Source organism: Oncorhynchus clarkii, chromosome 1 (genome assembly GCF_045791955.1).
Source record: "Oncorhynchus clarkii lewisi isolate Uvic-CL-2024 chromosome 1, UVic_Ocla_1.0, whole genome shotgun sequence".
Classification (NCBI taxonomy): domain Eukaryota; kingdom Metazoa; phylum Chordata; class Actinopteri; order Salmoniformes; family Salmonidae; genus Oncorhynchus; species Oncorhynchus clarkii.
The window spans coordinates 51,206,844-51,219,458 of record NC_092147.1 but is presented as its reverse complement, the minus strand read 5'-3'; the positions used below and the strand labels follow the sequence as shown (position 1 = coordinate 51,219,458).

General features: G+C 42.3%; 1 protein-coding gene and 1 pseudogene across 1 annotated transcript; both read right to left on the bottom strand.

Moving 5' to 3' along the window:
* Nucleotides 1–4,558: 4,558 nt before the first annotated feature.
* Nucleotides 4,559–7,676, bottom strand: LOC139406394 (uncharacterized). The gene is given in 11 exon segments (XM_071148977.1): nt 4,559–4,721; nt 4,832–4,914; nt 4,985–5,110; nt 5,322–5,458; nt 5,746–5,880; nt 6,153–6,261; nt 6,634–6,762; nt 6,942–7,036; nt 7,146–7,245; nt 7,345–7,458; nt 7,590–7,676. Coding segments are annotated over 11 exon segments (1,278 nt in total).
* Nucleotides 7,677–8,662: 986 nt separating this feature from the next.
* On the bottom strand, nt 8,663–11,134 carry LOC139406321 (pseudouridine-5'-phosphate glycosidase-like; annotated as a pseudogene).
* Nucleotides 11,135–12,615: the final 1,481 nt, after the last annotated feature.

The following is a 12,615-nucleotide window of genomic DNA, read 5'->3' as shown; positions in this document are numbered from 1 at the left end:
TGTCGAGGAAGATTGGTGTCAAGTTGCATTGATGGACATGGTTATGATAAAGATACATTCGGTCCAGTGGGAGTGAGATTTTTGAAGAGTGTGGAACCAGGCCTTTTTGCTGATCCCATGGATGGTTTCAGGTTGGGTGGAAAAGATGGTGGGTGCTGTTGAGTCGAGGAACGTAACCCGAAGTGGACTTTCTTCAAATTAGAGGGAGCAGGCACTTGGGTGAAGATCAGTTTCTTGCTTTGCTCTTAGGAATAGGGCACCATTGAAAGGAGTGCTTTCTGGGGTAGCGTTAAGTGTGATGGGGAGCAATTGAAGTTGAGGATTCACAGTGTTTGTGACGCCCACCGTTTAGTGCAACACAGACCCGGTAGTGAGCGTGGTCATGTTAGGATATATCAGTTATCCTGTTAGAGCGTGTAGGAGGGAGATTCCAAGATGTGGGAAGTGTGCAGGAGGGCATTTGGTAGAGGATTGTGTAGTTTCGGTGGATAAAGTTTTGTGTGTCAACTGTAGGGGTGCCCATGTTGGTGGGGATCGGAAGTGTTGGGTGCGAGAGAGGCAGGTTGAGGTGGCTAGAGTCAAAGTAGTGCAGAAGGTATGCTGAGGCAGTGAAGAAAGTAGAGGAGGATGGGTCGAGGGATAGGCCAATGAGTGATTTATGCTTCAGTAAGGTTGGTTTCTTAGAGTTCATAGCAATGGTTATCAACTGTCCTGCAGAAATGGAATGTAAATCACGGAAAATAGATGCTGTGGTGAAAGCAGCAGAGAAGTGCATTGGAGTACGTGATTTGACTTCAGTAGAGTCACAGGGTATGTTGAGTTGTGTCCTGTCTTCTCAGGTCATTGGCCTAGGGTAGGATCCGATAGGGTCAAAGTAGTGGATTAAGGTGATGGGATTTAATGAGTATAGGGTTAGTTGGTAGGGTAATTATTATTATATTAACACATTTTATGAAACAAAAAATATATATATACAGTTGAAGTCAGAAGTTTACATTCACCTTAGCCAAATACGTTTAAACTCAGTTTTTCACAATTCCTGACATTTAATCCTAGGAAACATTCCCTGTTTTAGGTCAGTTAAGATCACCACTTTATTTTAAGAATGTGAAATGTCCGAATAATATTAGAGAGAATGATTTATTTCAGATTTTATTTCTTTCATCACATTCCCAGTGGGTCAGAAGTTTGCATACACTCAATTAGTATTTGGTAGCTTTGCCTTTAAATTGTTTAACCTGGGTCAATCATTTTGGGTAGCCTTCCACAAGCTTCCCACAATACGTTGGGTGAATTTTGGCCCATTCCTCCTGACAGAGCTGGTGAAACTGAGTCAGGTTTGTAGGCCTCCTTGCTCACACACACTTTTTCAGTTTTAACCACACATTTTCTAAGGGATTGAGGTCAGGGCTTTGTGATGGCCACTCCAATAATATGACTTTGTTGTCCTTAAGCCATTTTGCCACAACTTTGGAAGCATGCTTGGGGTCATTGTCCATTTGGAAGACCCATTTGCGACCAAGTTTTAACTTCCTGACTGATGTCTAGAGATGTTGCTTCAATATATACACATACTTTTCCTACCTCATGAAGCTATCTATTTTGTGAAGTGCAGCGGTCCCTCCTGCAGCAAAGCACCCCGTCACAATTGGGATGGTGTTCTTCGGCTTGCAAGCCTCCCCCTTTTTCCTCCAAACATAACGATGGTCATTATGGCCAAAAAGTTCTATTTTTGTTTCATCAGACCCGAGGGCATTTCTCCAAAAGGTACGATCTTTGTCTCCATGTGCAGTTGCAAACCGTAGTCTGGCTTTTTTATGGCAGTTTTGGAGCAGTGGCTTCTTCCTTGCTGAGTGGCCTTTCAGGTTATGTCGATATAGGACTCGTTTTTACTGTGGATGCAGATACTTTTGAACCTGTTTCCTCCAGCATCTTCACAAGGTATTTTGCTGTTGTTCTGGGATTGATTAGCACTTTTCGCACCTAATTACGTTCATCTCTAGGAGACAGAACGCGGCTCCTTCCTGAGCGGTATGACAGCTGCTTTGGTCCATGGTGTTTATACTTGCATACTATTGTTTGTACAGATGAACGTGGTACCTTCAGGCATTTGGAAATGGCTCCCAAGGATAAACTAGACTTGTGGAGGTCTACAATTTTTTTCTGAGGTCTTGGCTGATTTCTTTTGATTTTCCCATGATGTCAAGCAAAGAGGCACTGAGTTTCAAGGTAGGCCTTGAAATACATCTACAGGTACACCTCCAACTTACTCAAATGATGTTAATAAGCCTATCAGAAGTTTCTAAAGTCATGGCATCATTTTCTGGAATTTTCCAAGCTGTTTAAAGGCACAGTCAACTTAGTGTATGTAAACTTCTGACCACTGGAATTATGATACAGTGAATTATAAGTGAAATAATGTGTCTGTAAACAATTGATGGAAAACTTACTTGTGTCATGCAGAAAGTAGATGTCCTAACCGAATTGCCAAAACTATAGTTTGTGAGTAAGTCATTTGTGGAGTGGTTGAAAAACAAGTTTTAATGACTCCAACCTCAGTGTATGTAAACTTCCGACTTCAACTGTATATACAGTACAAGTCAAAAGTTTGGACACACTTACTTTTCTACATTGTAGAATAATAGTGAAGACATCAAAACTATGAAATTACACATATGGAATCATTTAGTAACCAAAAAAGTGTTAAACAAATTTTAGATTTTTCAAAGTAGCCACCATTTGCCTTGATGACAGCTTTGCACACACTTGACATTTTCTCAACCAGCTTCACCTGGAATGCTTTTCCAAACGTCTTGAAATAGTTCCCACATATGCTGGGCACTTGTTGGCTACTTTTCCTGCACTCTGCGGTCCAACTCATCCCAAAACATCTCAATTGGGTTGAGGTCGGGTGATTGTGGAGGCCAGGAAATTGCTATTTTATTAGGATCCCCATTAGCTGTTGCAAAAGCAGCAGCAGGTCATCTGATGCAACACTCCATTACTCTCCTTCTTGGTCAAATAGCCCTTACACAGCCTGGAGGTGTGTTGGGTCATTGTCTTGTTGAAAAACAAATGATAGTCCCAATAAGTGCAAATCAGATGGGATGGCATATTGCTGCAGAATGCTGTGGTAGCCATGCTGGTTAAGTGTGCCTTGAATTCTAAATTAATCACTGACAATGCCACCAGCAAAGCATCCCACACCATCATACCTCCTTCTCCATGCTTCACGGTGGGAATCACACATGTGGAGATCATCCGTTCACCTACTCTGCGTCTCACAAAGACATGGTGGTAGGAACCAAAAATCTCACATTTGGACTCACCAGACCAAAATACATATTTCCACCGGTCTAATGTCCATTGCTCGTGTGTCTTGTCCCAAGCAAGTCTCTTCTTATTATTGCTGTCCTTTAGTAGTGGTTTCTTTGCAGCAATTCGACCATGAAGGCCTGATTCACGTAGTCTCATCTGAACAGTTGATGTTGAGATGTGTCTGTTACTTTAACTCTGTGAAGCATTTATTTGGGCTGCAATTTCTGAGGCTGGGTAACTCTAATGAACTTACCCTCTGCAGTAGAGGTAACTCTGGGTCTTCCTTTCCTGTGGTGGTCCTCATGAGAGCCAGTTTCAGCATAGCGCTTGATGATTTTTGCGACTGCACTTGAAGAAACATTCAAAGTTCTAGACATTTTCCAGATTGACTGACCTTCATGTCTTATAGTAATGATGGACTGTCGTTTCTCTTTTCTTATTTGAGCTGTTCTTGCTATAATATGGACATGGTCTTTTACCAAATAGGGTTGGTTATCTTCTGTATACCACCCCTACCGTGTCACAACACAACTGATTGGCTCAAATGCATTAAGGAAAGACATTCCACAAATTAACTTTTAACAAGGCACACCTGTTAATTAAAATGCATTCCAGGTGATTACCTCATGAAGCTGGTTGAGAGAATGCCAAGAGTATGTCATCAAGGTGGTCCCAAATATTTGAAGAATCCCAAATATATATTTTGATTTGTTTAACAAATTTTTTGGTTACTACATGATTCCATATGTGTTATTTCATCGTTTTGATGTTTTCACTATTATTCTACAATGTAGAATATAATCAAAATTAAGAAAAACCCTGGAATGAGTAGGTGTGTCCAAACTTTTGACTGGTACTGTATATAATTGTTTTTCGGTTCTCCTTTCCCATTTTGTATCACAAAGTGTAATGGACCTGTACAATAGTTCAGTTGGTGGTACTAATATAACATATTGGATGCCAGCCACCATTAAACCTCACCGAAGAAGAAGAACACTTATGGCAGGTCAAGGCTATGGCTAGGCAACTGTAAACATGCATGTTATTTTTGCCTAGGCATTTGAAATAATGTAGTAAATAGAAGAATTGAAAAGTATTTTATTTAAAATGTATGCAAATGATCACCATTCTGTCACTGTGGTAGACAGTTTTTTAAACTAATCATTGAAAAGTTATTTTGATGGTCAAACAACATAATAAAGATAGTTGTTCCTCATTCCTCCATCCACATAAGGGTGGGTTAAGGCGGTTGGACATTGTTTGGTTCAACATAGTCTGTGGTCAGAGTTGGGCAGGTGGGGTGTGGGGAGGGCAGTGACAGGCATGTTGCCAGGAGCCCCATCTTAACACAGCTTTGAGTGTCTCTGCCCGGGAACATCCCAGCCGTTATCCCACCTGCAAGACTAAGGAGAGGGGAAAGAGGGGTGAGTGGGAAACCTAATTTCACCTATGAAGTCAATTAAGTATTTTTTCATTTCATGTGTTTATTCCCTGCCCCTACATATCTTCATACCAATCTCCTACTCTTGAGACATTCACTGTTTCCTCTGTGGTCTGAGCCAAAGCAGGGTAGTGGATGGCGCATAGCTGACCCTTCTGACAAACAAAAACCATCATCATCATGGTATTCCCATCATGGTATGCTATAGGTATTCCCAAAGCTTACCCTTGTTCCTCTCCTAGGCAGCAGGTCTCTCCACACAGTAGCACTCCCATGGCCCCCAGGGTTACCACCACACAGCAGCACTGACATGGCCCCCAGGGTCACCACCACACAGTAGCACTCCCATGGCTACCACCACACAGCAGCACTGACATGGCCCCCAAGGTCACCACCACACAGCAGCACTGACATGGCCCCATAAGGGTCACCACCACACAGCAGCACTGCCATGGTCCCCAGGGTTACCGTCACACAGCAGCACTGACATGGCCCCCAGGGTCACCACCACACAGCAGCACTGCCATTGCCCCCAGGGTTACCACCACACAGCAGCACTGACATGGCCCCCAGGGTCACCACCACACAGCAGCACTGCCATGGCCCCCAGGGTCACCACCACACAGTGCAGATTGTCCAATAGGGGGCATGTGAGAACCATGGCACAGCTCAGAACCTCCTCCACAAAGCTAGTCAGCACTGCCGCCATAAGACAAGACCACATTCTCATTCGTAATATGCTTATCATATACACACACTCTTAAATAATCTGTATATCTCAACCCAATCCATGGGGACCCCCAGCCTTTCCACATCTTTGTTAAATTCCAACACTAGAAGACCTGATTCAAACAATCAAGGGCTTGATGATTAGTTGACTGGTTAATAAATCAGATAGTGTTGGAATAGTTCAAATATGTGAAGTGGTTGGTGGTCCCCGTGGATGGTGATGAAAAACATACACGCATTAGAAATGATCCAAGTACAGCATTTGCTGAAGTATTGCAGCTTATTCATGGTACACAGCTCAGCCAGGTTGGGGGAGGTGGAGGCCAGGGCCTTCCAGCTGTCAGACAGGAGATGATTGTATGCCTTGTCAGAATTAGCTGGCTCATACCACACTGCAACACAAGTTTATCAGATCAGGGTCCGTATGTATAAAGCGTCTCAGAGATGGAGTGCTGTTGATATCGGATCAGTTTTGCCTTTTAAATCATGGTGAATAAGATAATATGGAGAGGGGGGACCTGATCCTAGATCAGCACTTCTACTCAGATTCTTTGTGAATGGACCCTGATCAAACAGACATGCACCGATTATCACGGCTCAGGCTAAGACCCAGATGCACACAGGAGGCAGATAGTACGAGTCTCAGAGTTTATTATAGTTCAACGGGCAGGCAAAGGGTTGTAATCCAAATCAGAGTCGGACAGGTACAGGACAGCGGGCAGGATCAGGACAGGCAGAAAGGTCAGAACTGGGAAGACTAAGACAACCAAAAACTAGAGCACAGGGAACACGGGACAAGCCAAAGTAGCAACAGACAAACAGAGTACGCAGGTATTAATACACAGGGGATAATGAGGGGACACCTGGTGGGGGAGACCAGCACAAAGACAGGTGAAACAGTGACACGGATGGGGAAAAAATGGTGATTGATCACTATTGACGACTGTCGATTGTGGTTGCCATACAGACACACGAGAGAAAACCCCTGAAAGGTTTTCCTCAAACTGGAATATTTTGACATTCCCTCTAATTTAGTCCTGAGCAAAGTTGTTATTATTTCAGTGCTCTTCTCAACAACAACAACTATATCAACAACTTGATATATGTAGACTTTGATGTCTCGTGCCTGCTTCAGAAATACTCACATACTGTTCTGTGATTTGCTGGCTGTTATGCCTGTCGCCCAATCCGAGACTCAGGTCACCGTTCTCAGTCATCCCGGCACAATAAGTTGCGGTCCTCTGCTCTTGAAGCCTGGCGACGCCTCTGGTGCACTTAGATAAAACAACAAGAAGAAGCAGCAATTTAATGTCATGCCGGAATACTATGGGAGAGGGATTCATTCTGCTTTGCATTTGGTCATAACAAACAGTTGTTACCACTCGCTAAGGGCCCGATTTAGAGTTGAAATAAGAGCACACAACACCGCTCCTAAACTTCTTTGCATATGTACCATGTGCTGAGAGTAGTTCAGTACAGCATCACTGTGAGAGTCAGTTCCAATGGCTGAGATGAACAGAGGTCTTTGTCCCATTCTGTTCAGAGAGTCTGTTGGGAAAAACATCCCAAAAGAACTCAACATTAACTCAATGTAATATTTGTACACCATATCCTCATAACCAGTTGAAGTTTTGCAGATCAGGAAATTAAAACGAACCAGCAAGGTTCCTTCCTACTCCACCAGGGCCAACAAAGCCAACAAGGCCAACAATTCCAGTATTCGTCTGTCAAAATGTGAAATATAAAAGTAGTTATGTCTCAATCAAATAAACCCATTATATTAACATAATCTAAGTGTTATAGACATAAGCCTACAGTATACAGTACAGTGTGTTTGATGTAAGCCTATGTACCACAAGCGACTCTGTTTTCCCCATTGCAATAAAATCCACGTTCACACCACCTATGATTTTTTTTAAACAAGCCACAGTGGTATTGTACAGCAAGCATGTCACCCACTGTCCATCATGCTAAAACTAAAGTGGGAAAAGAGGGTGCACTCTATAAGACAAGATAAGAGGGGTTCACCTGCATTTGATGAGGAACATATGACTAGTACTCACAATTTTTGATAGTCAGAATCTTTCTCTTCCTCTTTTACGTGAAGACCAGGAATAGTCCTCTTCTTCTGCATTTGTTCAGACAGTGCACAGGCTATCTGCCTGCCCAACCTGACACTATTATGCATGTTGAGCGATATCTTTGGGAATATGAGGTTAAGGGACCTCATATAAAGTTATATGGAGAAATATATATAATGTATATATATTTTTTAAGAACAACAATATGTCAGCTCATTACCTTTTTTTCCCACAATTTCTAACCTTACACTGAGATTGATTCTCTCTCTCTACCTCTACCATAGTTTCTTGTGTCACGGTATTGATCTGAGAAGGTAACTAGCTAGGACGGACTTTCCTCTGGGCAAATTCGTTGACCTTTTGAAGGATGAAGGGGGCGTCACATCTCTTCTTCTAATGCCTTTAGCACTAGAGGGGAAATTAGAAGGAAACAGAGACATAATCGTGTCACTAAGGTGAAACACTGAAACTTCAATTTTTTTCTCATGTTAGTGCAACCACAAAGAGACTCTGTGATAAAGGAGACTTCCTGTGATGTCAGCCATGCAAGTAGCTATCTAGAGATCAGGAAATAACCGTTCAGAAAAACAACATGAGCACAGACAGACCATGAGAACCAAAAGACTAAGTGCTCAGTGAATGGGGCTCTGTAGCGATACTGACAAAACACAATATCACTATCAAATACCTAAGTAAGCAAAATACATATCCAAAAGAACATGGGGATTCAGCTACAGGTCGCAATTGTAAATGAGGCAACATGAAAAATCATATTATGTTCCATTTTGAGTGGAACATCCCTTTAAGCCTAATGCATTCCTTACTTGGCCTCTGCCAGTGCAGCCTGTATAGCGTCCTCAATCGGTTGGCCGGCTGCTGCATGCTCCTCAGGGATGGGCACAGCTAATAGCAGATCGCTCTGTAGACCCAAGGACAGAGTACCCGCTGTAGGTCAGGAGAAAAAGACAGGTGTGCTGCATTATGAAGCGGTTGTAATACATTGTACAATTGATGACAATGTAAGATTTACGACTCCTTATAGTGTTTTATTATCAGCTTATAATGATCCTGACTAAATAACAGCCACTTTGAGTCACTTGACAAAGACAGGGATGCCAGCTCTGTATGCTGCTATCATGGTTCCTGATACAGTGGTGCCACCACAGAGACCTTGGAGAACACACACACACACACACACACACATAAAACACACACACACACACACACACACACACACCACGCAAGCAAGAAAAACAGCAAAACAGAAAAATACCAAATTGACTGACTTTTCAGTTGTTTGTCCAAAACTTGTCATGGGTAACACCTTACTGATGGCATAGGGCAGGTCTCGTCGGGACACTTTCAGCGACGTCTTACTCTGGGCTAGGCAGTCAAGTTCTTCTGAGGACAACCCTACATGTACGCTCCCCCCTTACTATGGCCTCCAACTCTTTGGCTGTGCTGAATGAGGCAAAACTGGGATACTTAGCAACTGCCAGTACTAACTATGAATAAACAAAGGATACCGGTAGAAATAACCTCAATGAAATAGTACATAAAATACTGAAAGTGCATTTCTTTTTGAGACATAAACAACACGCACAACACCTTTACATCAGGAACTTTGTTAAACAAAATGGTTCTCTTTTACTGTACCTCACGCTGTGTGGGTAGGAAATGCCATGGGTAATGCCATGGGTAATAATAGTGCTCTCTAGCGCCACCACCGACCTGTATTCTGCCAACGCCTGGAATACTGACGGGTGGACTCTGAAGAGACCATCTAGGGAAAACAATAAGCATGTATTTTTCAGAAATCTAGAGAATATAAACGTACAACAAATTATGATAATTAAAACAAATTCAACATTCAATTGCAACATGATGCATAATCTACTAAGAAATGTTGAGATGCCATGTCTCAGGAGTTGAGCAGAAACTCTCCTCAGCAATCTCAACTCAGAATCTCTTAGGTAAACACTGACAGCAGAATAAAGAAATCAGAATCGGAAAGTGTTCAGACCCCTTGACCTTTTTTTCAAATTTTGTTACGTTACAGCCTTATTCTAAAATGTACTAAATACATGTTTTTCCTCATCAATCTATACAAAATACCCCATAATGATCAAGCGAAAACAGGTTTTTATGGTAGAGTGGACAGTAAAAGGCACATGACAGCCCGCTTTGAGTTTGCCAAAAGGCACCTAGAGGACTCTCAGACCATGAGAAACAAGATTTTTTGGCCTGAATGCCAAGCGTCACATCTGGAAGAAACTTGGCACCATCCCTACGATGAAGCATGTTTGTAGCAGCATCATGCTGTGGGGATGTTTTTCAAAGTCAGGGACTGGGAGACTAGTCAGGATTGAGGGAAAGATGAATGGAGCAAAGTACAGAGAAATGCTTGTTGAAAATCTGCCGCTCCAGAGTTCTCAGGACTTCAGACTGAGGCAAAGGTTCACTTTTCAACACGACAACAACCCTAAGCACACAGCCAAGACAACGCAGGATTGGCTTCGGGACAAGTCTCTGAATGTCCTTCAGTGGCCCAGCCAGACCCCGGACTTGAACCCGATCTAACATCTCTGGAGAGACCTGAAAATAGCTCTGCAGTGACGCTCCCCATCCAACCTGACAGAGCTTGAGAGGATCTGCAGAGAAGAATGGGATAAACTCCACAAATAAAGGTGCGCCAAGCTTGAAGCGTCATACCCAAGAAGTATCAAGGCTGTAATCGCTGCCAAAGCTGCTTCAACAAACCACAGAGTAAAGGGTCTGAATATTTATGTAAGTACAGTCGTGGCCAAAAGTTTTGAGAATGACACAAATATATTTTTGTCAGATGTTACTATGGAATATTGAAGTATAATTACATGCATTTCATAAGTGTCAAAGGCTTTTATTGACAATTACATGAAGTTGATGCAAAGAGTCAATATTTGCAGTGTTGACCCTTCTTTTTCAAGACCTCTGCAATCCGCCTTGGCATGCTGTCAATTCACTTCTGGGCCACATCCTGACTGATGGCAGCCCATTCTTGCATAATCAATGCTTGGAGTTTGTCAGAATTTGTGGGGTTTTGTTTGTCCACCTGCCTCTTGAGGATTGACCACAAGTTCTCAATGGGATTAAGGTCTCGGGAGTTTCCTGGCCTTGGACCCAAAATATCCCTGAGCCACTTAGTTATCACTTTTGCCTTGTGGAAAGGTGCTCCATCATGCTGGAAAAGGCATTATTTGTCACCAAACTGTTCCTGGATGGTTGGGAGAAGTTGCTCTCGGAGGATGTGTTGGTACCATTCTTTATTCATGGCTGTGCTCTTAGGCAAAATTGTGAGTAAGCCCACTCCCTTGGCTGAGAAGCAATCCCACACATGAATGGTCTCAGGATGCTTTACTGTTGGCATGACACAGGACTGATGGTAGCACTCATATAGTCTTCTCTGAACAAGCTTTTTACCCAAACAATCGGAAAGGGGATTCATCAGAGAAAATGACTTTACCCCAGTCCAAACCCTGTACCTTGCTTGCTTGTAACTTGCTTGCTTACCTCACTTGCTGGACATTCTTGCGCGCCCTGAAGTCATCTTCACAACAATTGAACCGCTCTCCTTGAAGTTCTTGATGATCCGATAAATGGTTGATTTAGGTGCAATCTTACTGGCAGCAATATCCTTTCCTGTGAAGTCCTTTTTGTGCAAAGCAATGATGACGGCACGTGTTTCCTTGCAGATAACCATGGTTGACAGAGAAAGAACAATGATTTCAAGCACCGCCATCCTTTTGAAGCTTCCAGTCTGTTATTCAAACTCAATTAGCATGACAGAATGATCTACAGCCTTGTCCTCGTCAACACTCACACCTGTGTTAATGAGAGAATCCCTAACATGATTTCAGCTGGTCCATTTGTAGTAGGGATGAAATGCAATGGAAATGTTTGTTTGGGATTCAGTTAATTTGCATGGCAAAGAGGGACTTTGCAATTAATTGCAATTCATCTGATTACTCTACATAACATTCTGGAGTATATGCAAACTGAGGCAGCAGACTGTTAAAATTAATATTTGTACAGCCATGACTGTACAGGCATACTTGTAGAGTACATGAAGTTGCAGAAAACAGATTTCTCAGTCTTGGATTTCCAGCATCAAAAGCAGCAGTGAGTAGCCTACCCCGACACTGCAAGGCAAACATCCAGTTCAACCATTCAGGAAATTTTCCATGCTCCAGTTAGTTGGAACAAATTAACTCCCACCTATTGGGGCACACTCAGCAAGCAACCTACACCCCAATATCAGTGCTGTTTGCAACATTGTGAAATTTGTGGAGTGGTCCATGTTCCTATTGATTTCTTATCCCACTCTATACAATAACTTATTCTCAATAAGCTATATGTAAAGTTAATTATTGAATTGTTCATACTTATCAATATAAAGTCATAATGGTGGAGCAAAACACAGTCAACAGTGTAATTTAATGGAACAACTCCTTGAAAAGAAGTGAGGAATGGGCTCTGTCAAAGATATGGTCACATACTGTATAAAGTTCACACAAAAAAGGCCTTAGACATTAACAATAACAACAGCAATGATTCAATACCAAGTAACTCACAATCACAACATGCTGCTATGTAACAGACATGAGAATGTCTTTCAGGATCTGAGTCAATAGTTGACATTACAATTCCTTTAATTAAGATTTAAGGCATACTCGTACATTCATCACTAACGTATTATAAAAATGACACCAGGCATCCCATTTCCCATAATTCACATCAGCTCATTATGAAATAAACTTTGTCTCCAACAATGCTGAACAAATCCTTACCTTCCCCAGCATGTGAGAAATTAGAAACTGAGGAATGACAGCCATTTTGCCCAGAAGAGTGAGTGAACTTTGACCCAGCCATGCTTTTTGTTGACACAGCTTGCCTGACTTTAACATAGAACTCTCTGGCCTTGATCTTTGATGGATTCACCCAGTCTCACTGAGTTTGCGCAATTGGGAATTAACATTTTCATATAAGAATAAGACCAGAAAACTATAC